The following is a 24,765-nucleotide window of genomic DNA, read 5'->3' as shown; positions in this document are numbered from 1 at the left end:
TACTTGACAATGTTCCTAATAAGAGATAAATAAATGTTTGCATCAAAACCACACACACATATTGACAGCTCAACAAATCTTGAAAAAAACCTTAACTGCTTTTTTTGAATGTGAAGTTTGAGAGGCCCGGTTGAGATAGCCTCCTGTTTTGTTTTAGGAGCTTTCTTTATTCTAGTATGATGTGTCCAAGTTGATTGTTCTTTAATTTTCACAGCAGCATGTGTAGTGAGTAGCACCAAAAATGGACCTTCCAAAGGAGAATCTGAAAGAAATACAGTGTATACGTAATCACCAGGTTTGACATCGTCTATGGGCCCATCAAGACCTCAGGCTTTAGTTCCCCAGAACCAATTTCTGTATTTCCCACAGTTGTTTCTGTAAACTTATTACATAATTAGTTATATTTAGTTAATATATATCAGTTAATATTTCCTCCCCAAATTGAGTCAATGTTCCTGTTCCTGCAGCAATGTAGGGTCTCCGATACATTATTTCACCTGGACTTAACCCTTCTTTGGTTCTGGGTCTGGTCCTTATTCAGAAGTGTCAAAGGTGATGATTGAGTTCAGGGCAAATTAGCCTTTTGGCCCAATTTTACAATTTGCAACTTAATCAGGTGATTGGTCTTTTCCACCTTGCTCCTCAATTGAGGCCTGTAGGCGGTAAGCAATTGCCAATCTATCCCTAAACATCAACTAACCTCTTGTACTATTTTCTAAATAAAACGAGGTTCCCAATCTGATGATATGATTGCTCCTATTCCAAAATGTGGTATTATTTCTTTAATTGTGCTTTGACCACCTCTCTAGGCTTTTCAGTTCTAGTGGGGAATGCCTCTGGCCAGCCTGAAAAAGTATCTGTCATCACTATTAAGTGTTTATATCCCTTTTTCTTTGGCAGTTCTGTGAAATCAATCTGCCACTGTTGTCCAGGTCCATTGCCCCTCCCAATGTGACCTAATTCTTGTTTTGGAATAACTTTAGGATTTGTTCTAAGGCAGGTATCACATTCTTTTACCACCTGCCTGGCTGTTGTATACACATTTCTTCCATTTATGCTCTTCAAAAGATGTTTATACAAAGTTTCCATTCCCCAATGAGTCTTTTTTTGTGTTCTTTTCTTACCAGAAGGGACTATAATTTTTTTTATGAGGTATAAACCCATTCATCATCATTATGTTCACCCCCTAGGTCAGTTAATAAGTTATTGATCCTCCTTTGTGTATATAGGTTTTCCCTCAAGTATTATTTGTCCATCTGGAACAAGGACATTCTCTGTACCTATTTCTACCTTTGCTGCCCACTTTGCTTCTCTATCCTCCAATCTGTTCCCCATTTCTGGTGTGCCTTAATATGAATTATTGCTACTTCTGTGGTAGCTGGATGGCCTTGGGCAGCTTCAGAATTTCTTCAGAATGTTTAATTTCTTTTCCTTGGGTACTTGAGTCCTCTTCCTTTCCAAATTGCTCTGTGTGAATACACAACCCCAAAGGCATGTTTAGAATCTGTGTATATGTTAATATTTTTCCTTTGGGCCAATTCCAACCCCTGAGTAAGGGCAATTATTTCTGCCTTTTGTGTCAAGGTATCTGGGATAGCAATCTGGATTCTGTTACAGTTGACAGTTGTTACAACATATCTAGACAGTCTTTTTCAGTTCGGGATGAAGCTGCTTTCATCAGTGAACCAATTTTTCTGCTTCTTCCATAGGATTCTCCTTAAGGTCTGGTTGACTCAAGTAGGTTGCCTCTATTGCCCTGGTGTGCACTGGCCTGCACTGATTTCATATCCCAGATAAGGCACTTGTTGTTGAACCATTTGAGTTTTCTTGGATACACAACACCCCTGTAAGCCCAGAAGGTTCAGGATACTCACAGTCCATGTTGTGCATGTGTCTTGAGATTCAGTGGCTATCAGGATATCATTGACATACTGAAGTGAGTTGCCTCTTCCAGGTGGCAGCTCCCAGGGCTCTAGATCCTGAGCCAAATGATTGCCAAAAATAGTGCGTGAGTTCTTGAATCCTTGAGGCAGCACAGTCAATGTAAGTCGGGTTTTTCGTCCAGGTTTGGGGTTGTCTCATTGGAAAGCAAACAAATTTTTACTGCCATTATGGAGAGGGAGGCAAAAGAAGGCATCTAAAATCTGTCAACCAAAATAAATTCGGGGATAAAGTTGTAAGCAAGGTGTATGAATTTGCTATTACTGGGTACAGATCCTCCATGATTTTACTTATAGGTCCTGCTATACTTAGGTAGTATAGAAGTATTAAGCTAGATTCATACTCCCTAAGTAACCCTAATTGCAGAATTTTTTCTATTATTGGTCTTATCCTTTCCTTCAAATGTATAATAGCTGGTTGAGCATTCTTCACTCTCCCCGGGATATCAGAAGCCCATACTCTTGGGTAAACTTGATCTGTTATTTTTTGGTCAATTTTTCCTTCTATGGGAGTGGAGGCCAATAATAAGCTCATTATTTTAATGCAATCCTTATCTTTTACTTCAAGAGTTATGTCTCCCTTATTAAATCTCATTACTCTTCCCAATTGTTCCAGCAAGTCCCTCCCCAAATGGGGCTTTGGAGACTTGGGCATATATAAAAAAATATGCATCCCTGTTTGCCCAATTTGTATTTTAAGGGTTTACATAAATATGCCTTTTCAGCTTGCCCTGTGGCTCCCTTTTACTATGATCTAATCACCATCTCTGTATCCCCTCTGTACCATCCCTGCCCCAGACACCGCAGCCCGTCACCCTGGTGGGTGGGCTCCTTCCCCCTGATCCCTTCCGATGTCAGGCCCTCTTCAGTAGCATCCCTGGAGCCACCTTGGGCTGAGCTCCGTCCCAGTCCTGGGAGTCCCTTTCCTCCCCGGTAGCCTCAGGGAGGCTGGCAGGGCTCTGGCACTGCACCCTCACCCCAGATGGATTATTTCTGACTTTGACCGTGGCGCCTGGCCGGTCGGTGCCCAACCCCTTCTTGGGGATCCCACACCCCACTGCTGCGCCTTGAGCCCTGCCAGGACTCCTCCTGTCTCCGCCGGCACGCCAGGGCGTTTTCCCCCCTGTAATTGCACTGATTGCTGCGGCACGGTGCCAGCCGGGTGAGTCAGGACACCGACCGGACCGGACCGCCCCGTCCCTTACGGGGATGCCATTAGCGCTTCCCAGCGGGGCGGGGTGTAAGAAGTGCCCCAAGCCCTGGGGGGTTTGGTCACAGCCCTCCTGTGCCACTGCGGCCGGGCCGTCTCACCTGGCCCAGTCATCTGCGACACGAGAGGGTCCCAGCACGTCCCCACCTCTGGCAGCCTCCTGTGGTCTTCATCCATGTGGCAGCACGACGTCCTTCCCTGTCCTAGTCAGCAGAGAGGCTGGGCATTTTCAGCTCGGGTCCTTTGCACTAAAAATGAGCCATTTCAGAGCTTTTGTCTCTAATTTGCCGTTGGGCTTTCGGGCTACCTGAAATGCTTCTGCACTCCCTTTTCTTTATCTCTGCCCTAGGGACCCACTGCTTCTCCCTAGGGAAGCTCGGCATCTGAGTGGGCTTGGCCACCGTTTTTGGGTTGTTCCCTCCACCTCGAGCGCTTGCCTCCTTCTCCCTACTCCAGACTGGAATCCCTTTCCTCTAATTGCCCACTCTCCAAGAAGATAGGGTGGCAGCCCCGGCGCTGAGGTCCCTGCGGGCGATCTGCAGGCAGCGTCCCACTGCCACCGCCTCCGCCTGGGACCCGTCCAGGACCCCCCCTTTTCTACTCCCTTTGCAGTGGGGAGGGGGAGCTGAGGACCCCCACAGCTGCTTGTGATCAATTGTAAGCTGCCTCTGACCCTTTGGCTGTACAGCAGCTCCGACCGGACAGGCACAGGAAAAAAGTCTGCACTAGTGATGACACATTTTCCTTTTAAATCTGCTACCACCCTGTCAGGCAGGTAGTATTGCTATACAGAGGGTAGAGGCACGGATATCTTTAACAAACAGTAATTTTTACTGTGGGGCAGTCTACTATGCTGCCCTTTATTTTGCAGTTACCGAACATCAGCACACCACTGTCACTAGGATAACAGACTTTGTTTGGGATGCTAATGAATTTCTTTGCTCTGAGAGCCTTAGTAAAACTTAACTTGGAGAGATTCCTCCAGACATCTAGAAAAATGTTTTTTTTGTACCCTCAATAGAGTCAGCTCCACTTTTCCAGGACAAGCTCCCAAAACCTATCACAGTCCTAGTAACAAAGTCACTGATGTAAACTCTTTGAAAATATGAAATTTTCTCTTGAATTCAGCATTTTTTACTCTTTTAAAAATATATCAAACCTATTCTCAATTAACAGATTTTTTACCCCAAACTTAGCTAGCCTCTGGTTTCTATCATGCCTGACAGGGGCCTAAAGATAAGAATGCTAATCAGAAGGTCTCCTGGTACTGTCAAGACAAAGATAAAAAATATAGCAAGATAACAAAGAACTGAAAATTTTCAATAAATCAAAGAGAAGGTCTTGAGATGGAAAAGCCTCTGCCAGGCAAAAGACAGAGCCTTTGTGTGAAAAGACCAAGTAGGTTGGTCGACTTTTTTTGTTGTTGTTCACTACATTTGGATGTTATTTAAAAAAACAAAAACAAAAACAAAAAACCCCCCAAAACTTGGCTTATTGGATATTCAGTACAATCCAGCTCTCTGAGATGTGTCAGATACTTCTGACAGCGCAAACAAAATATTTTCTAGGCCAAATATAGCACCGAAGCCTGTGGGCAGCTGCTGAATTTGACACCTGGATCCACACCAGCAAACATGCTGTGTCTCTGAGTCCCTGGTCCCTTTCTTCTTGCCATCTGTGTCTGGGCTGTTGTGGAGTCCTCTTTCAGCACACGCTTGCTGCAGCCTGTCTGCTGGTACTGACTTCACCCATGCTATATAGTTGAGCTGAGCAGACCCACACCAGAACACGGCTTCCTTGCTGTTGTGAATAATTGCTGACCAAATTCAACAGGTCAGATGGTGGCTGCAATTCTCCCTGCAGCTCTGGTGCACAAGAGATTTCTGGTGCATGTAACTGGGAGGCCTTCAGTGTTGATGAGGTGCAAGGCAAACCCTGTTCCCAAGGGGTGCTAAGGGTCTGTGAGAGCTGAGCAGACTTTGCTCAGCAGCCTCCTTGGCTCAGCAGCCTCCCTCAAGCCTGCCCACTCCTGCCTCTGCTTCATCCTGCAGCATCCTGGCAGAATATTCTGGTATTTGAAACCAGGAGAAGGTCTTTAGGGAGGAGAATCTGAAACGTGTTTGTCATGGTGTTGGTGGCTCACAGGAAGGAGTTGTCCTTTGATGGGAGATGAGACCCTGGTGTCATGAACCCAACTCCAAAGCAGTTGCAGCTGCTGCTCCAGCTGAGTGGTGGGGGAAAAGAGAGCTCTAATTCAGTTTTAGATGCAGAATTGCAGCATCTTCACTTGCCAGAGGTGACACATGGAGCTATGTCTGCATTGCACAACACTCCAGAAAGAGGTGATGGTGAAATTGTTTAAGTGCATCCAAACAGGGACTGCACTGTCTCTAATGGGAAGGTGTGAGGGGCAGGAGATTTCTGAAACCCGGACAATGACTTTGGATCAAATCTTTTGTCTGCAAAAGGTGGGCTTTTCCTGTATTTGCAGGCTACGCAGCAGTTCATGTGTCAACAGGACAGACATAAATGCCAGCATCTCATTGTAAGGTTCCAGCAGCACCTTCTGAAACAAAGGTTCTGGCTGTCCAAACTGTAACTGGTTTATGTGTGTACCAGCTCAGCAAGCCACGATGTTTTTTGCTGGGGAAGGTGAGAGGCTCACCTGGCTGTGGTGTACCCACAGTGTGTGTGAGCACCCTACAAGTAACAGCCTTCTGCCCAAACCATTCCAAGAGGATTCCTTCCTGGGAGAAAAGGCTCCATCCAGTGCAATGCAAATGTAAGATGTAAGATGTAAGGAAGATGTAAATTTGCCTTATGGTCTGTGTTCTTTTTCATAAATGAGTGGTACTACACTTGCAGCTTATATTCAGCTAGAAAAAGATCATTTTTTCATCTTTTTAGCATAATTTCACAATAATCTCTGTGCTGCTCCAGAGTAATAAGCCTTTCAATCCTCTGTTGAAAACCTGGTATCAGAAGTTGGGTTTGGCAGAGACAAGGAGAAAGGAGGACTGAAACTGGGGAACCTTTCATTATGAAGCCCTCTGCCAGAAGAACACTCTTGCATCGTGCTCTTTGCTCTAGGACTCAGGGCTAACTCCTGGGACAGGTCCCAGGTCCCAGAAGCCTTCACAGTGGTAGACAAGCCCACAGTGGAAGCCCAAGCTTTTGATACCACCATAATCCTTAAAGGCAATTTTATTGTACTGAGAACAGGTAACTAGCTTCTTTTTGTTTGTTTCGATAATTTTGCCTGATAATTCAGCAGTTCACCTATATTCTTGTGCTCGAAAAAAGTCATGGCTGTTGATTTCCTCAGGGCTACTTCTGATCATTAAAGGCCTCACTGTATGCCCCCTCAGTGTATTTCCTGTCTCCTTTAGACTGAAGTACTAGTTCTCATTGTCCTTTTTAAAGCAATCATCTAGGGTGCAACATCCTTTTCTTCAGTTGTCTTTGGAGCTTTTCCTTCATTCATTTCCCAGCTCTATTTTTGAGAAAGAATGTAGTAAAAATGCACCCAGTATCCAACACCTTTCTATGCTTCAAATTACAGAGTACACAGTGATATGATCTTTTCTGGCTTATTGTTTCCCAGGTTTTTAACTTGGTGACTTATTTTCATAGGAGTGCAGTACCTGCTGAGAGAGCTTGGCTGTGAGTGGGGACTGCAGGGTCAAAGCCTGACATTGTGTCATGTGAAAGTCAGGATTATTTTCTCACTACAGGTGATTCTTTATTTATCTCCAAATGTATTTTCTTTTTGTTTTAGTCATGTGCAAATCATAAGATGTGACTACAATGCCCTGCTGTCATGCTTCTTGCTTTCACAGGATATAGTAGTGTTATACATAGTTTTTCTTGGAGTGGAAGGGCAGGGAGTTGTGAGAGGAGGTCTGCCAAAGGTAACTAAGACTCCGAAGGAGATGGATTGCTCTAAGGAAGCTAATTGCTCTGCTTTTTCCTAGTAGGACTGGAAAGGTATGAAGAAGCCCTTGGGTTAGGCAGACAGCTCCCAAATACTTCATTCCTGGATGCAAACTGTTGGTACTGGTGCATTCCAGATAGACAAAATTGCTCTTTCTTCCCCACCCTACTTAATACTGAATCCAAAATGGTAATAGGTGGAAACTTTTCCTGAGAATATTTTAAGCAAGTGTCACTCCATTACATGCTGCTCCCCAGATTTTAGGGCAGATCTGAAAACAAGTGAATCTCCAGTCTGTTTTGTCTTCTTTTTATTTCACTTTTATACAAAAAAAAAAAAAAAAAAAAAAAAAAAAAAAAAAAAAAAGTCTGACGTAGTCACATTAATGAGAAGAAGCTGCGGTGTACACTCTTACAACAACAATCATATAAGGATTTAAAAGATACTGGTTTATTGTTTGCAACAGCAATATTAGTTTGCTTTTTTTTCTTAAATATCCCCAACACCAAATTGCTGAGCTTGAAATTCTTGAAAGTCCTCTGGGATGGTATCTGAAAGCAGGAAAATAAGCAGAAGTTTAGTATCTTCTGAAAGAATTCAGGACCTCTTAAATTAAATAATTATCCACCTACTCTTTTTCTTTTTTTCCTTTTCTTTTTTGTAACATTTCTTCTCTTCTGTTTACACAATAAGAATGTACAGGGAATAGTTACAGTAGTATACCACTGAAAAGCACAGCAAAGCTAGAAAGGCAGAGAGTGCTACAGCGGCAGTCCATAATGGAGTACTATCAATATTCAAATATAAAAAACTATATCACAATATTTATTTGTAAAAGTATATATTATCTATACAAATACACACAGCATATTGAAAAATAAAGGGCAAGTCCTTTGCATTTTGTTGATCACTACTTTTGAAGTTTGAAATTTATTTTTAAGATTTTTCTGCACACGTAGGTTCTACTTGTGTGAAATTAAAGCAAGTATAGTTGGGGACACTTGACTTCCTTGAGTGGGTGTAATTGACTTACTGCAAGCCCCTGCCTGCTCACTTCCAGGAAATACCTACAACTCCAGTGGCAACTCTGAAACATATTTTCTGGGAAACCATACTGTTTGAGACTCTTCACAAAAAATGTTCAGTTGTAAGCTCCACTGTCTAGAAGCTCCCCTGTTCTACCACGACCTCCAAGCACCAGCCTAGGTGTACTCTGTACCCAAAAATCAGAGTCCAACAGTGAACAAGCCACAGAGGCAGGGTACGGCTGTGCAGGGGCTGTGTACTCAGCAGACACGAATTACTCAGGTCTGTGTAGAGTAGAAGTTACTCTACTTCTGTGTAGATCCACAGAAAAGACACAAGGAAACCACTCCAGCTTGGCTGATAACATTAATTCATTAAGGCTGCCCTGGTTGGGTAGGGGTTGATGCTGAGATGGGCATCTATCTTGAAGGAGGATTGGAGGGGCAGTATTCAGAGCTCGAGGCATCCTGCATACATGATGGCCTCAGTATATTGTGTGTGTACAGCTCTCATGGGCTGGCTGGTTTTAAATAACATTTCTAATTCTCTGATGACAGCTCTACTACTTAGTTGGCACAATCTCTGCAGCAGAGTGGCTGCTCTGGGAGGAGCAATTGTGAGGTGTTAGTTCCCTTCTGGCTGGCTGCTGTGTGTTGCTGGTGTCAAGGGAGACATTTCACAGCTGTGAATAACTTGTAAATGAAAAGCCAAGGGAAGGATGCAAAGTGGCCTAATGCAATAGCCACGTGCCTAGTGCCACGTGCCTAGTTCTTCATGATCACTTGTTAGTTGTTAGATGAAATTACACAAGAGCAACATTACCATTGCAGCGGTATTTCAGGTTGGACCAAATAATGTTTTCCTGAGAGAAGCAGAAAACTCCAAGCCGTCCCCCACGCATCGTGGTGTCTATAGTTACACCAGAGTCTGCCACTAGGTCAGAGCCTTCATAAAACCTTGCCCTTAACAAAAGAAAAACAGAAACTCTATTAGGCCATTTCCAAAGCTGTAACATTCAAAAAAGTTATTTATTATCCATGGTCACTCTGGCTTTGGACATGCTACCCAACCATCCAGCCCAGGGAAGAAAAGCAGTTCTAAGAGAGCTGCAGCTGCTCTGTAGGCTGGGAACTGAAGCAATGCTGCATGCTACCAAAAGCTGGGCAGGGAGAATGTTTAGATTCACAAAAGCCTTTGAATGTTTTTTTGCTGTAGCTGGTCAGGCTAAGAGCTGTAACTCCTGAAAGTTTCCATGGTCAACAGTTATATGAGAGAGAATTAGATTAGAGCAGTTGGAGAAGGCCAGATGGATACTGTCTCACACAGTTTGAAGCAAAACTTTTTTTCTCTTAAGCAGGCAAAGTTTCAAACAAATCATTTGGATTCTTAAACTTCGCTGTGGGATTTCTTTATAAATACAATATAATTAATTCCAGTGACATTTTTTGATGATCTGGCATCTTCTTGCTAGAAAACCCACCAGCAAATTCCCAAAAAGCTCTGGGAAGAGCTGCACCCTGCCAGCTCCCCAGTGTGTTCCCTTTCTGAGGGCCTGACCAGCTGAGCTGCTGCTGCACTGTCTACACAGCGTCCTCCGCCTCCAGGGTACTGCTGAAACAATTAAGAGGATAATGAGTCTGTAGGCCCTGCTCTGCATGAAGACATGGCTGGTCTGACACACAAGAAAACAGTGCACGGTGAAGAGAATGAAAGTTCCTGTGTCTTTTTCTAAAATAAGAAAAAAAAATACCAAGTCCTGTTATGTCCTTGAGTTTATTTCCTGATTTGCTGAGTCAATTCAAAAGCATCTGTACAATGAATAGAACTTGTTGTCTTTCAAATTTCCATGGGAGAGGCTGCCTCAAGTGACTTTTTCCTAAGCTTCCTCAAAGCCTCAGAAAACCTTTGCTAGACTCATTATGGTCTGTGGCATCTGGCCCAAACAGACCACAGTGAAATGCAGACAGAGAGCTGGCAGATGGTCACTTTAGGTCTGCCTGCTTTTAGTTTTGGCAGGATTCTGTGGCACTGACTTTGCTGCCATTCCCAGCTGCAGGGGGCACGAATAAGGCTGGCTAAAGAGACTGCAGCCACAGACAGATCTTGCCACCCAAGATCTTTTCTGCTCTCCTGTGGCTGGGACTCAATGATTGACAATAAAAATGTTCTGTTTTAGCATGAAGTCAAAGATTCCTACTCCAATTACTGCTGAAGATCATGCTCTGCCTCAGAAAAGAGGAGATACCATAGTTGATACTTGATACCATCAAGTTACTGCATCAACTATAGGATGGTAATTTTTGAACAACTGTCTTACCTGTATTTCTGTTCTATTAAAAGGTTGTAAAACCTGAGCTGATGGTGCTACTACAATTTATTTTTTGCACTTTAACTTCAGCCTGGACCTACAAATATAATTCCTGCTGATTTGTATGCTGCAGAGTGAAACATTTTCTGGTGAATGGTGATGTTTTTTTTAATAACTTTTTCCCAAATAAGAAAATAAGAACAGATAAAGTGCATTACATAGCTTTGAAAAACTTTCTGAACATATGCAATGTACTCTCAAATCTATCACATCAGTATAATTACTGATCTTAGGATCACATCCTTTAACTGGGCAATTTTTATGAACTCTGTAATCCCAGGATATGTAATTGAACCATCACAATTCCAACCAAAATACCCTTAAAGATAAATGTCAAGAAATTTTGAAATACACTGTTTTTCAGATTACTGGCCAGCAGTAGCTTGGAAAACAAGGTATTAAAGCCAGAAAAGGGTCTATTAGGCTAGGGCACAGCTATAACAGCCAGATGTTAGAAAAATTATATTACAAGCAGGAATTGTCTTTCCTACAAAAAATGCTACAGACTGAATTCCAGAAGTCTGTTGCAGGGTTCCATCAGTGCAAAGCCCAGGCACATTAAAAATTCTCAGATTACCATCTGAATTAGGTGTTCAGAAACAACTGTCTGCTTCGTCTGTCCTTTCCTCTCTTACCTGATGTAACCAATCTGGGGTCTGTGCTGCAGGAACCAGCGGTAGGAGACTTTGTCTTTCCACCCTACGTTTCGGGGGTCCTTCCACAGCAGCCTGACCTGATCACTGGTGTCCCCCGTGTGCCACAGGGAGTTACGGAGGTGCTCACCAGGGCCCGTCTTGGATTTCACAGCCTGCAGAAATACAAGTTTTCAGTGATGGCGCAGGGAGAAGCAACACTTTCGAGAGCTCTAAGCCTTTCTGTAGCAGGTTGTGGGTGTGCTGAAGCAGCCTCCCATCTGCTCACAGGTCCCAAAATTCTCTTGCCTAGCTGCAGCCACTGCTTGCACGGAAAAGGAACTGAGTACTTGGGCCAAGGAGAAGGGGGCAATTTGACCAATTACAGCCAGAGCACAATGACAGTAGAGACTGAATGAAAGCACAGTGAGAGCAGGACTGGAAATGAAGCTCCTTAAAAAAAGGTGTTACTAAAAGGGCTGGGTGGCAGCCGCCCAACTTAGCGGTTTTGACCCCAAGAACGATGGCTTGGCCAATGCATGGCATGACAGTTCAGCCCATGGCAGGCAGGTGGCAGAGTGACATGGCCAGCACATGGCAGGATGGCATAGTTGGGCTGTGGTGACCACCGTGTCCCCAGGTGGGAGCCATGAGCAGTACCTTGAGCTGAATGCCAGGCTCTGCAACAGCTCTGAAGGGAGTCGCTTGCCAGTAGGTCTGTTCAGTCTGTTTCCACATCACCACATAAAAACTAGAGCTGTCCTGATAACCAAAAATAAAGCCGGCGTAGTCGTCGTCTGTCACAGTGTTCACATGAAAAGTGCCTTCAAAGTCAACGCCGTTAAAAGCTGTGTAACCTGAGGGTGCATACAGGTTAAAAACAGGTCTGCAGAAAATGTCTTCACATGCTTCAAGTTTCCTGCTGTAAAACCTGAATCTGAAAAGAGGATACATACCAACAGCAAGGCCAGGATCGCTGTTCATAGTCTGCACAATTTCCATGCCCTGTAAAAGTCAATTCAGGGCAGTTAGCCTGTCTGATCAGCTGGGATGGCTAAGCCTGGAAGCCTCTTCTGGCCTCCTTCCCTCTAGCACCCCCTCCATCCATCTTCTGCATTTGCTCACATGTGTGAAATACTTGTAGCTCTGAATTAAAATGAGAACTAGAACAGAAATACTGATGTTTCAGCTGCTTGTGTGCCCTGAGTCAGGAATTTTATTTTTCTGTTGCAAAACTGGCCATTCTGGTACGCTGATACTTGCTTTGCCCACCCCAGACCTCTTGTGGAAGCCACTGAGCATGTCCAGAACTGGAGATGAGACTGGGGGTGGGACAGACAGGGGGCTGAGGAAGGCAAGAGAGCTTTTCCTAGACTTATCTCTTACAGTCTGATCATGGAGTTCGGGATTAAACTGACAGCCAGGACTGGGGCGAGAAAGGTATCTACACCTCAGCTGGCTTGGCAAAGAGTTTGGCAACGGGAATAAATAGCACATTCCTTGTGACTCAGAATGCTTTAGCCTCCTGAAGGCCAAATTTGTCAGTGTAATTAACAGATACTGGACTCCATCTAGGAGCAAATGCTCCAGTATACAGCAGATCACACTTTCAAATTCTGAGAAGGATTCATGAAACTGCTCACTACAGAAACATTTCAATAGGGAGACACAAAAGTCTCATGTTTGCTTCCTTGGCAGGGGTGAAATTCACCCAGATGAAGTTGACCAGCATGTAGCAGTTGACCAGCATTTCAGATGATCAGGAGCATCAAGTTTCAAGCCATCATACGCTAAAAGAGACTTCCTTCATTTTAACTCCTGCAAAATAGTCAACCAACCAACAGCTTCCACTTTCACTTGTTTGCCAGGGGTCCATCAATTACAGAGAGAGTTTTACTGTGTTTTTCAAATTATCTTTCTCAGATGAGAAAGACCAAATGCATTTTTACCTGGTTCAGAACCACCCAGTTGGGATCAATCTGTGCATCACCCTCTGGGTCCAGCACCACTGTCTGATAGGCCCTGAAGTCTGTCAAGGTGATCTCAGCGTTCTCAGGGCACACATCAATCTGATCAATCACTGTATCCTGGTCAAAATCAGATTCGCAGATATCCCCGATGCCATCACCTGAATGCATCAGAGAAGTGAAAGGAGACTTATGGTTCAGTAAGTAGCCACAGGTTCATGATGTCCAAGGAACAGATAAACTCTCAGCCCTGATGGCTGTAGTGGCCAGGGAGGGGACCTGAGGCCAAAGAGCCCGCGTTGGGGTTACTGATGGGATGAGTGTGTGCACACATGGTGACTCTGATTCTGGTGCACATGTCCAATGCCTGGGGAAGGCTGTACTGCCTCAGCACCCAAATGGCTCCTGCACCACCCATCTTACCATTATCATCTTCCTGCCCTGGGTTGGGGACCAGCCTGCAGTTGTCAGGGCCTGGGGGCAAAAGGTCAGGAATGCCATCGTTATCATCATCCTCATCACACTCGTCACCCAACCCGTCCTTATCCGTGTCCAGCTGGGAGCTGTTAATGATGGTGGGGCAATTGTCTGTGCTGTCCTGGTGCCCATCACCGTCACTACAAGGCACAGATACAAAAAGAAATGTCACACCAGCATCAGCTCCTGCCTCTGCATGGGGGACAGCACAGACACCTGAGTGGGAAATCCTTTAGAGACACCCTTGGAACTGGAAGCAGACCAGTGGGGCACCAGATCAGTGGGTGCTGCTCAGGTGGCTGAACTGCAAGGAGTTGAGGAGCAGAGACTGTATGATAAGGTGGAAGGACTAATCCTTGGAGCTATAAAAAATACTCAGGTAACAAAAAGACAAAGAAGCCTTACATGGAGTGGGTAAAGATACCAGAACCCAAGATCCCAAGCAACATCCACTGCTAAAGGGCATGGGAGGCACATCCAACAAGTGCAGTGTCACCAATCAAAAGACACCCAGGAGACAGCAACAGTTCAACAGCTGGTGTCATTTGTTGTGGACATGTTGTCCACGAGTGTCTTGGTGCTCATGAACATGCAGGCGTGAATGTCTATGAAAATTTATGCAAGACTCTGCAAAAAAAACCCAGCACCACTTTCACCCTCCTGCCTAGCAATTTTTGTAATGTTACAGTCTTGTAGGGTAGCAGCACAGTAAGAAAAGGAGGAGCAAGTCTGTAGGTCCCAAGCTCCTCTCCAGCCCATGGCTGCTTCAGCTGGCTACAGTCAGGAATGTTTTGTACACACATGGTAAACAAAATGGTTTCTGGCAACAAGCAGGCATGTTTCACCTTAGTAACTCTTGCTAGAACAGGCAGATATGTGATGTGTAGCCAAATTAAGGAAGAGCTGTAGCTTACAGCTATGAATATTTCCACCTATCTTCCTCTTCTTAAGAAATATGCTTTAATGTTAGGTCAGAGCAACTGCTGTTTGCACATTCTTGGGATGAAATGCAATGAGCACCATGCACGGCTATCTGCTGTAAGGTTAACTTCAGCCACAGCTACAGCATTTCTACCCAGAAATTCTTTTTATGCATTAGTTAGGTTTGAGGAAAAAAAGGAACACGACCCTTTTTAAAACAGGAAAAAAATAAGGCCATATCTCCCCATCTGGGGGCCTTGGCAGCTACTGGCCCAAGACTGGGAATGCTGCCTGTGGAGGCTGAGAAATGGGTTTCCCACACTGATGGTCCCAGACAGCAGCAGTACCCACCAGCAGTCCTGGAGACCTTGCAGCTGTCTGTGGCTGGCAAAATGCTGTACCAGCACAGGATTTATCACTTCTTTTCCTTCTACTTTAAGTAAGGAGCACCCACCATGCCCAAAACCAGTTATTCAGAAGCTGCTTCCAGCCAAGCATTAGCAGTTTGTCATGGGCCATGCTCCCCTGAATGCTAAGGGCATGTAAAAGCCATAGAGGAGCCTTGCTCCAGTCTTGCTGTGTGTTTATCTGCAAATGTTTTATACTTAATAATAAAATTTTGTATCTGAAACACCAGCTTCTTATGGAAAAACACACAGCCCTTAATTGTGAAATTTAAGAAAAAAAGAAATTAAAGAAATAAAGGGAAAAAAGCAAAAAAAGAAATAAAAAAGAAATGAAAAATAAGGAAAAAATATGTTACTTCACTAAGAAGCTCTGAGCACTGCTTCAGGTATTACAGCCAGAGAACTGGTCTGAATGCCACTTCCACAGGAACTCACAGGATGCCTGTGTAAGCACCGTGAGGGGCTCTGTAACTCTACTGATACAGGGAAATGAACCTGCAAGGCTGATAAGTCACAACACTCTTTTTGAAATAACATCTCTTTGAGAAGGTACTGGAATGAAATCCAGGCTAGTCTATGTGATTACAGCTCAGGAATCAGTAGCAAGCTTCAGGTCAAGACTAGTCTCCTCCACTTGTCTGCTGCTGTTACAAGCCACAGCACAGCATTCCTGTGATTGGTGTCACATACCTGTCCTGATTGGTGTCACAGGAATCTCCAACCAGGTCATTGTCAACATCCGACTGAAAAAGGAAACACGGAAAGTCCCAGTGTCAGCTGCTGAGAGCAGCTATTAAAATGGCAGTATTAAACTAAAACATGACTAAATCAAATAAAATTAAAAGCATAAGAAAATATTTGTTTCACAAAACATATTTTCTTGTTTGCATCATCCATGCAACCAAAAAAAGTCAGTTTTGTTAAAGAAAAAATGCCAAACAATTAATAAACAGGGTTAAACTGGATTGGAGCAGTTTGATCTGATCTAGCAAGCAAAATTCCTCTACTACCATAAATATCCCTCATTTCTAACAATGGCTAATTTCTTAAGCAACTTTGAAAACCTACAATGTTTCTTTAAAGTTTCCAGTTTTTTTGTTAGTTGCAAAGGACTTAATGAAGAAGTGAAAACATATGAAAAGTCTCACAGACTCCCACCTAGGAGCAGCAAAAGTTTTGTTGAGCAAGAACACCAGAATGTTGTCCTAATTAAAGAACACCACATGTAATTAACTTACATCACTGTGTGTGGCGTCCGGCATTGTACTCCGGGGGACTGGAGCGTGCCCACACTCTACAGCATGACAGTAGAAGGCAGTGCAGAGGTGATAAAAACAATCCAAGCTGCGACAATACAGCTGGTGGCTCCCCCTTCCCATGCCAGAAGAGTTTGAAGCCCCACAAAACTTTCCCAAATATACCTACATTACAAGATAAACACTGTGACTGCATGGGCTGCCTCCTTCTCTTTCATGCATCTTCTTGGACCTCATCAGTCACTCTCTCTAAATGAGGGTATTTTTCCTGCTAACCTGGTTTGGGTTGCTGATTGTAGGACAGCTGTCACAGACATCACCAACACCATCATTATCCCCATCCTCCTGGTCTTCATTGGGAATCCTCTGACAATTATCCAAAAGGTTCTTAATGCCTATCAAAAATGCATCAGATGTTAGTTAAATGCAATTCCTGTATTAGTTACTGGATAGCATAAATGTCAAGAACAGTAAATCTGCAACTCATTTTCAGCAACTACTTGATCTTGCTATGACATTATAAGCCTGCACAGCAAATCTTTCTTATGTGTGCATCCATTCATTAAATAGAAGTTAGAAACATCTTACCAAAGGATTGCTTTCAACCCCATCACACACACTTCCATTAATTACACACAATCCATTCTTTTTCCTGTACCACAGCTTACAGGATGGGCCATTTCATCTTTGTTATTATATTTGAAAACTGTGATTTTTTCACTTCTTTCAAACCTGCTATAGCTCTGAAAATAAAACATTGTGTAGCTCTTGTCCATCTGGGAGAGGCAGCAGCTGGGTACTCTGGGACATGTTTGCACTTTTAAGGAATTACTGAATGACCAACCAACATAACTTATTCATAAAATGGCTTGGTTTATCTGTTAAGAGTGTTCAGGGCTTCCAATGGAAGCTAAAAGTTGTCTATTAATCTAAATGAAAAGGATTCCAAACACAGGTTTTATGAAGACAGACAAAGTGCAGCTGGTGACAGCAAATCCCTTAACACATGACATGTTCTTGGGAAGTTTCAAGAACATCAGAGTAACTGGAAGTGAAGAGTTACCAACCATCTCCATCCATGTCATCATCACAAGCATCTCCTTTCCCATCACCATCTGTGTCCCTTTGGTCATTATTCAGGACATGGCGGCAGTTGTCACAAGCATCTCCAAAGATGTCTTGGTCACTGTTTCTCTGGTTAACATTGGGAGCCAAGACACAGTTATCCTAGAAGTGACACAGATCCAAATCAGACACGAACAGAAAATCTTTAGCTTCTGCTTTACTGGATTTATCAAACTTTGGCATTTTTTTCTGCTTTCACAAAAAAATTATTACCATGAATAATTTAACATTTTATCTGAATATTAGCTCAGGATCAGATGTCCTCAGCTCCCTCAAAGCTCTGCTTTGAACCACATTGTGGGAGCTCTAAACTCAAACACCTATTATCATAAGGTTTTTTTCATAAATTCGATTTCTGATTCTCATTTTGTATGTGCCCATGATGAGTACCCTGGTTTGGTGCCCAAGCTTCCTGACAACGTCCTTCTCAAAAAGTTGCATTTTAAGGGCCCCTGACAAGGTTTGTAGATGCTATTGCTGTAGACCATTGCCCCCTTCTGGTAGACACGCAAACCGAAGTTGAAATACTTGGAAAAACAGGACTTCTTAACACAAAATGATACAAGTCTGTTGTTTTAGGGGTTTTTTTTTGGTGATTTTTTAGTCAACTCATCTGCTGTTGACTGTCTAAGAGCACCAGGAGGCATCCTGTGTATGGAGAAATCTCTATTTCAAAGTGTTGTAAACTTCCCTCTCATCTAGCACACCCATGACCTCATTCTCTTGCACAGAGGCAGAGCAGAGCTTAGCAATAATACAAGCAGCTTCTTGATTGCAAAGGTGCTGAACTAGAATATAGATTTACAGTCGATTGAGGATTTAACATCTTTCCTTAAGGACCATTAATAAATCCAGTTGCCTCAAGCTGCTGGAACTTTGAGTAGACAAACCATCCTGAGACAGACCTTCTGTGACTGCCAGCCTGCCCTAGCTCCACATGGACACTTGCACTCTGGATTGAGTGTTCTTGTTGTCTTCCTTGAAGTGCGTTAACCAATACCACAGAAGGATCTTAATGCATAATGAGAACTGGCCTGTAAGGGTACAGGATGAACACAAAGGGCTTTTACAGACTGACTTTATTCTCTGATATATTCGGCAGTAGTATGTCCACATAGAGGCCTCTTGTGATCTGAGAAGATGACTCAAAGGTTTTTCAGGCTCTTGCCATGACACCCATTAATTTATGTAGGCTTCGGTCCCCTCACAAAATGTGGTGTCAGGTCAACCTGCCCTTTAAAAAGACACTAATGCAAGTAATATTCCTGAAGACCATGCTATGGGAGAGTATGACAGAAGGCCTCAAGTTCTGTATACTAAAAGCTCTAGAATTAATTAATTAATTAATTAATGTAGCATACACTGGTAGGAAGAGACAGCTTGGTAGGTGAGACAGCTTGGGTTTTTTAGGTCTTACAATAGTGAGTGTTATATAAAAGAAAAAGACAGGATTTAGACAACATCATACAGTGATGGGAATGGGATAGTCTCTGGAAAATAGTAAAGAGAGAAATTTCAGAATCACTGCCTGATGCAGCAGTGTGAAATCCTTCTGTTTGTACAGGTCCCTGTGCCCTGATGAATACACAGCACCTGCTCATTGGGAATGCCATCTCCATCTGCATCTTCATCACAGGCATCTCCAATCCCATCACCATCAGCATCTTCTTGTCCAGAGTTTGGGACAAATCTGCAATTGTCCTAGATAAAAAAAAGGCATATCTGGTGTTATATGGGTACATGCTGGATGCTTTCATAATTTGAATGTCTTTTTGTATTATTGCTTTAATTATTAAATTAATCAAATTAAATAAAATTTATCCAGAGGAATTCAATAACTTGAAAAAAAGACTAATGCATCTACACACATTTCTTCCATTCTTCATCTTCACCACTTCACGCTCTGAATTATTATAGGGTCAAAAAAGAATCTCTTACCTTTCTGCAGTTTTCAGCAGAGCATGAGAGTTCTTCGTTAGGGTAACCATCAATGTCGACATCTTTTCCACAAATATAACCATCACCAGCCCAGCCAATGCCACACTAGCAATAAAACACTATGGTAGTACTACCAAAAGGTTAATGAGCCACTTCAAGAGGGAAATCCCACATCAGTTTTGAAAACACTAACAGAAGGCACAGACAGACACCAAAGTAAAATGAAGTATACCCAGCATCTCTCAGCGTTGAAAGAAAGCCTTTGTTTCAAGCTCTCTGTATCCAGGTACAGCTAGGCACAGCTAAGACTTTGTTTTAAAGGGGAATGTGTGCCTACAGCACCTAATTATTTCAGTGTGAGCCACAGATTTCCTTTAGGCATTGTCCAGGAATCAATTTTGGCTCCTCACTTGCAGGTGGAGAAAAGAGGAGACCTAAGTAGGTTATGGACCTAGCATCTCAGCAAGTGGTCCATGGCTAAATGGGATGACTGTGTTTTGTTCACTATCTCAAGAATACAGCATCAGCTAGAGGAAGTTGTAAGAGGAAACTGCAATGACAGTTTGTATTAGCAAAAGCAATTGCACTTCCTACAAGTTTCCCCTAGCCAATTAAGTTGGTAATATTTCAAACCAGGATCTAATTTTTGTTGTAATTGAAGAGATATGCAAAGATCTGCACATCAAACTCAGACCTCCCCTTAAAATGCAGACTGGCTTAACACAAGTATCCAGGCATCTTCCCATTACAGCATGGACTTAAAATATCTTAGATTTGTCGTCTTTGAAATAGATGTACTTAAAAATGAGACCAAAGCAAGTGCCAGCAAGAGCATGCATATACAAATTTAGCACACAAGATTAGTCTCTTGCTTCCCCTTGAAAGCTGGAAAAAGCTAAGCAATTTACTTTAGTTAGGCTCTTACAATGGAAGTTCATATGCCACTTGGTGCTCCTTTTGTTCCCATGGCTGGAAAACACAGTGCAGCATACTGTGCCTAGGATTTATGCCCTCCCTTGGAAATATACTATCTCTATCGGCAGGCAAATACAGGCACATAGGGTGTGCAGAGAGGATCCCTACTGACAGCTATGTAGCTGATCACTAGCAGAGGAATTTGTCCTTGAGATGTCTTTTGTAGATTGACACTGACAGACTTCTCTGAGGAGACCACAGAAAGTCTATAAAAGCCATTCCCAAAGATCTAATTGCACAGACACAGTAAACATGGTACATGAGTATATCTGCCTCAGACATGCTGCAAGAAGAAAATAATGGCAAGATAGATTCAGCCCAGTTATTTTTGTAGCTCGTCTGGGCCCACGTGCCACCATCTCATTAAAATACCCACCTGTATAAAATGACCACAAAGACTTACCTAATTCCAGCCTCAAAAAGGCTGTATTTCACTTTAAAAATGAATGAATTTATGAACTCACAATACATGTCACCTCTCCTCTCCTCTCCTGAATGCAACGGGCATGGACACTGCATGGGTTAAGGGCTCGATTTCTGCAGCTCCTCTCAGCTTGACATCCCCTGACTTGGTCTCCTGTGTATCCTGGTTTACACTGGCCACAATGATAAGACCCCTGTAAGAACAAAAAGTTACTAGCCAGCCTCTGAACAGGACTTATTTTAAAGCAAATATAGGAGAGTTATGTCAGGAGGCCTCTTGGACTGTGAACAAACTTCATTTTCTATGTGAAATTCAGGTTTGGCTCCCACAGTGCAGACTTGAAAACATGCTGAACTCTTGCCTGTTTAGACCAGGCTTCAGTTATGACAGAGAAAAATCATGCAGCAGCAAAAGCTTCTTTATCATATGTTGTCCCTGCCAAGCATCACTCCGAGATGTCTAAAACTTTGTGTAAAATTCTAAGCAGCACCAGCTTAATCAGATTGGATGTTCTTATTTCAGTTTAAAGCAGACCCATCAGCTTATCTAAGCTCAACTGGGCACAACTTGGAAGATAGACAAGAAAGTTCACAATTTGCCCCATTTTATCTTTTTTTTTACTTCAATGTTTTTAAGACAATTTGACCTAAATCTTGTTCTTTGCAAAATAATGCAGGAACTGAGGACACAGCCACCCTCATTTACGCTACGATAAGAACATCCACGTAACTTTTTGCAGTGGTTTACCTTGATGCATATATATGTATTTTATATTTGTGCCACTCTCTTGTGTAAACAAACACAAGGGAGCTAAGACAAGGAATCTCAGTGAATGCTGGGACAATCACTATATGAGAGCTAAATGGATAAATTATAATAAGAGGGATCTTCAGGCATCTAATGTGGCTTTTGTATCTGACTCCCATACTTGCAGATTCGTAAACTATGACATAAAAAATAAATGAAAACTATATTTTTTCCTTACAGAGAATAATTTTGACAGGTCAAGGAACAGAAACATGTAAATGTCTGACAAATTTGTGCATCCGTCCTTTTGTGAAACAGAGGTGCCTCACACAATTTCACTCTTCCTATCAAAAGCCTGATGTAGGAACTCTCAGGATTCATCCAGCTCACCATGATAGGGAAATACATTTACTATGCAAGTGGCACATTATTTTAGTCCTCTATTCCTAGCTTCTTTTCAAATCTAACTCTGTGCTGTTTGCATAATGAAGATAATAAGAGTAAAAGGGCCATGTACTGGGCCATGTAGATGGTATGGCCTATAAAAAACACACTGGATCATGCACTTTCTCCTAATGGACGCCAGGGTAACATCTTCTGGAATCTGCTGAATTTGCTCAGTATATGCTGTCCTATGTTAGGCCCTGGTATGCATTAAAATGGCCCTGAAGGCAGCACTTCCAGACCAAACTATTTCTAAAGGGAGACAGGAACAAAAAAACCAAGCTGCTCTGTTTTGACAGATGGAAGGCCATTCCTTGCCCTCTACCAACAGAGCTTGATGGTCTTCTGAAAGGACTAGTTATGTGCAGTTATGCAACAAGATACAGCATGTGGCAGAAATGCTTAAGATAAAAAAACCAAAAAAGCCACAACAAAAAACCAAAAAGAAACATACTGAACAGTGAAAGCAGTCCTAGAAAACAAGGTTATTCACAAGGAAAGAACATGACTTTGAACACGACTGATAGCCTCAAGGATATCTAACTGTGAAAAAGTAGAAGGTAACCTGCAGGATAGTTTTAACCCTTCTCTTGTTATGGAGAAAGCATGCTCAGTGAAGGCTGCTATAGCAGAACAGTATTTGACAGCAGCATAAGTGGCATGTACAGGAAAACTGGGTGATCAGGGCCAGCCACAATGGGCTGATGAAAGGCAGGTCCTGCCATGTGATCCCCTTCTCTCACAAGGTGACCTGCTTAGTGGATGAGGGAAAGGCTGTGGATGTTTTTTACTTGGACTTTAGTAAAGCTTCCAACACCGTTTCAGATAGCATTTCCCTGGAGAAGCAGGACGCTCAGGGCTTGGATAGGTGCATTCTTCACTTGGTAAAAAACTGCCTTGATGGCTGTGCCCAAAGTGTGGACCACATGGTCCAGTTGGCAACTGGTTGTAAGTGGTGTCCCCAGGCTCAGTGTAAGCACCAATTCTGTTTAATGTCTTTATCAGTGATCTGGACAGGGGAATCAAGTACACCCTCAGTACATTTGCGGGTGACACCAGGCTGGATAGGAATGCTGACCTACCTGAGGACAGGAAGGCTCTACAGAGGGATCTGGGCAGGCTGGATCAGTGGGATGAAGCCAGTTGTCTGAGGTTCAGTAAGGCCAAGTGCTGGGTCCTGCACTTGGGTCACAGCAACCCCATGCAAGGGCTGGGGAAGAGTGGCTAGCAAGCTACCCAGTAGAAGAGGACCTGGGGGAACTGGTCTACAGGCAGCTGAATATGATCCAGCAGTGTGCCCAGGTGGCCAAGAAGGCCAAGAGCATCCTATGGACTATGGACTTGGTCATCCCCCTGTAGTCAGCAGTGGTGAGGCTGCATCTCAAACACTGTGTTCAGTTTGGGCCCCTGACTAAAAGGAGAGCATTGAGGTGCTGAAGAGAGTCCAGAGAAAGGCAGCGAAGGTGGTGAAGGCTCTGGAGCTCAGGTCTTAAGAAGAGCATCTGAGAGAACTGGGGTTGTTGAGTCTGGAGAAAAGGAGGCTGAGGGGAGAGTTTCTCTCTCTTCAGCTCTCTGAAAGGAGGTTGTAGCAAAGTGGAGGTCAGTCTCTTTTCCTGAGCAGCAAATGTTAGGACAAGAGGAAATGGTCTCAGGTTGCACCAGGGGAGGTTTAGATTGGATATTGGGAAAAATTTCTTCACTGACAGGGTTGTTAGGCACTGGAAAAGGCTGCCCAGGGCAGTAGTGGGCTCACCATCCCTGGAGGAAGTTAAAAGATGCATAGATATTGTACATAGGGACATACTTTCATTGTTGCCTTCACAGTGTTAGGTTTACAGTTGGACTCAATCATCTTAAAGGCCTCTTACAACATAAATGATTCTGTGATTCCAAGTGAAAGGTCTAGCTTGCTTCACAGCACTGCAATGCTTGTACACCCCTCCTACTGCATCCTAGTAACTTTCAAACCATCTTTCAAGCATCTATTTCTGCTTTGCTTCCTCTCCTGGATTTAATATCTATGGGTAAAATCTAATCTAAAAGCTTACTAATTACAGCTCTCCTCCACTCTGTACCCATTTAGAAGGATATCTGGTACTTTCTAAATACCCTAAGAAAATTAAGACTTTAATCCTGTCAAAAGAGCACCCATGAGAACAGTTTGCTGCAGCAGCTCCCAGGTGGGAAGAGATAAGGGGAAGAAAATGTTAAATCTTTCAAAGGAGGCTCTTTCAAGTAATATACTTGTAAACACATGTAACTGGATGGTGTGGAGAAAACAGATCCTACTGCTCCTCAGGGAAAGTGATAAGGATATAGTTCAAATGAACAGGTTAGTGACAAATCAATTATTGATCTTTTTATTATTAGTCAGGATGAGAGGAAAGTATACTTTGGTTTATATTCAGACAGTCAATGAACTACATAATTCAGATCTTCAATCAGTGCCATAAATCCAATCCTAGTCTCATGGAATTTTAAAATAATCAATTTTTTAAAAGCCACAAATGAAAAGGTGCTTACCAAAGTATTTATGCAAAGGGAATTTGGAACGCAGACTCCAACTCCACCATTTTGACATTCATCAATATCTAAGCAGATCTAACAATAAAAAAAATCAACATAAAACAAAACTAACATCAATTTGAAAAACAAGTCTGAAGAGAAGTCACTAAAGTTTATGTCTAGAAAAGTCATAGCCTCTCCTGAAACTGCTCTGAGAATGGCAGACATACCCATATACCAACTTTCCAATGGGTCTGCAGACACACAAAACCCCTGACACGGCACTGACACAGAAAATTTCAACCTTTGGATCAGCTTCTGGTTTACCCACAAGTTTAGATAGTTCTTCCTCTTGCAGAGAGCTACAGAAACATGCAAAAATGACAGTAAAATCAGCCTCTTATATCCATATTCTTTCTAGTTCAGGCCAGTCTACATATATCAACAACACACCCTCTAAGATAGATGG

At 43.0% G+C, this 24,765-nt stretch overlaps 1 protein-coding gene across 1 annotated transcript in view; it reads right to left on the bottom strand.

The window, feature by feature from the left end:
- Positions 1-7,573: 7,573 nt before the first annotated feature.
- Positions 7,574-24,765, bottom strand: part of THBS4 (thrombospondin 4) — a 36,422-nt gene continuing 19,230 nt past the window's right edge. The window contains exons 9-22 of the mRNA XM_030467072.1: positions 24,315-24,392; positions 20,641-20,793; positions 19,202-19,306; positions 18,857-18,964; positions 17,206-17,365; positions 16,415-16,533; positions 15,573-15,625; positions 13,501-13,694; positions 13,060-13,238; positions 12,067-12,115; positions 11,771-11,967; positions 11,114-11,286; positions 8,933-9,072; positions 7,574-7,635 (exon numbers count right to left, since the gene is read on the bottom strand). Coding sequence (XP_030322932.1) covers positions 7,574-7,635; positions 8,933-9,072; positions 11,114-11,286; positions 11,771-11,967; positions 12,067-12,115; positions 13,060-13,238; positions 13,501-13,694; positions 15,573-15,625; positions 16,415-16,533; positions 17,206-17,365; positions 18,857-18,964; positions 19,202-19,306; positions 20,641-20,793; positions 24,315-24,392 — 1,770 coding nt within the window. The remainder of the gene's footprint in view (positions 7,636-8,932; positions 9,073-11,113; positions 11,287-11,770; positions 11,968-12,066; positions 12,116-13,059; positions 13,239-13,500; positions 13,695-15,572; positions 15,626-16,414; positions 16,534-17,205; positions 17,366-18,856; positions 18,965-19,201; positions 19,307-20,640; positions 20,794-24,314; positions 24,393-24,765) is intronic.

This window comes from Calypte anna, chromosome Z, assembly GCF_003957555.1.
Source record: "Calypte anna isolate BGI_N300 chromosome Z, bCalAnn1_v1.p, whole genome shotgun sequence".
Taxonomy (NCBI): Eukaryota; Metazoa; Chordata; class Aves; order Apodiformes; family Trochilidae; genus Calypte; species Calypte anna.
Note: the sequence above shows the minus strand (reverse complement) of the source record. Positions and strands in the feature narration are given on the sequence as shown.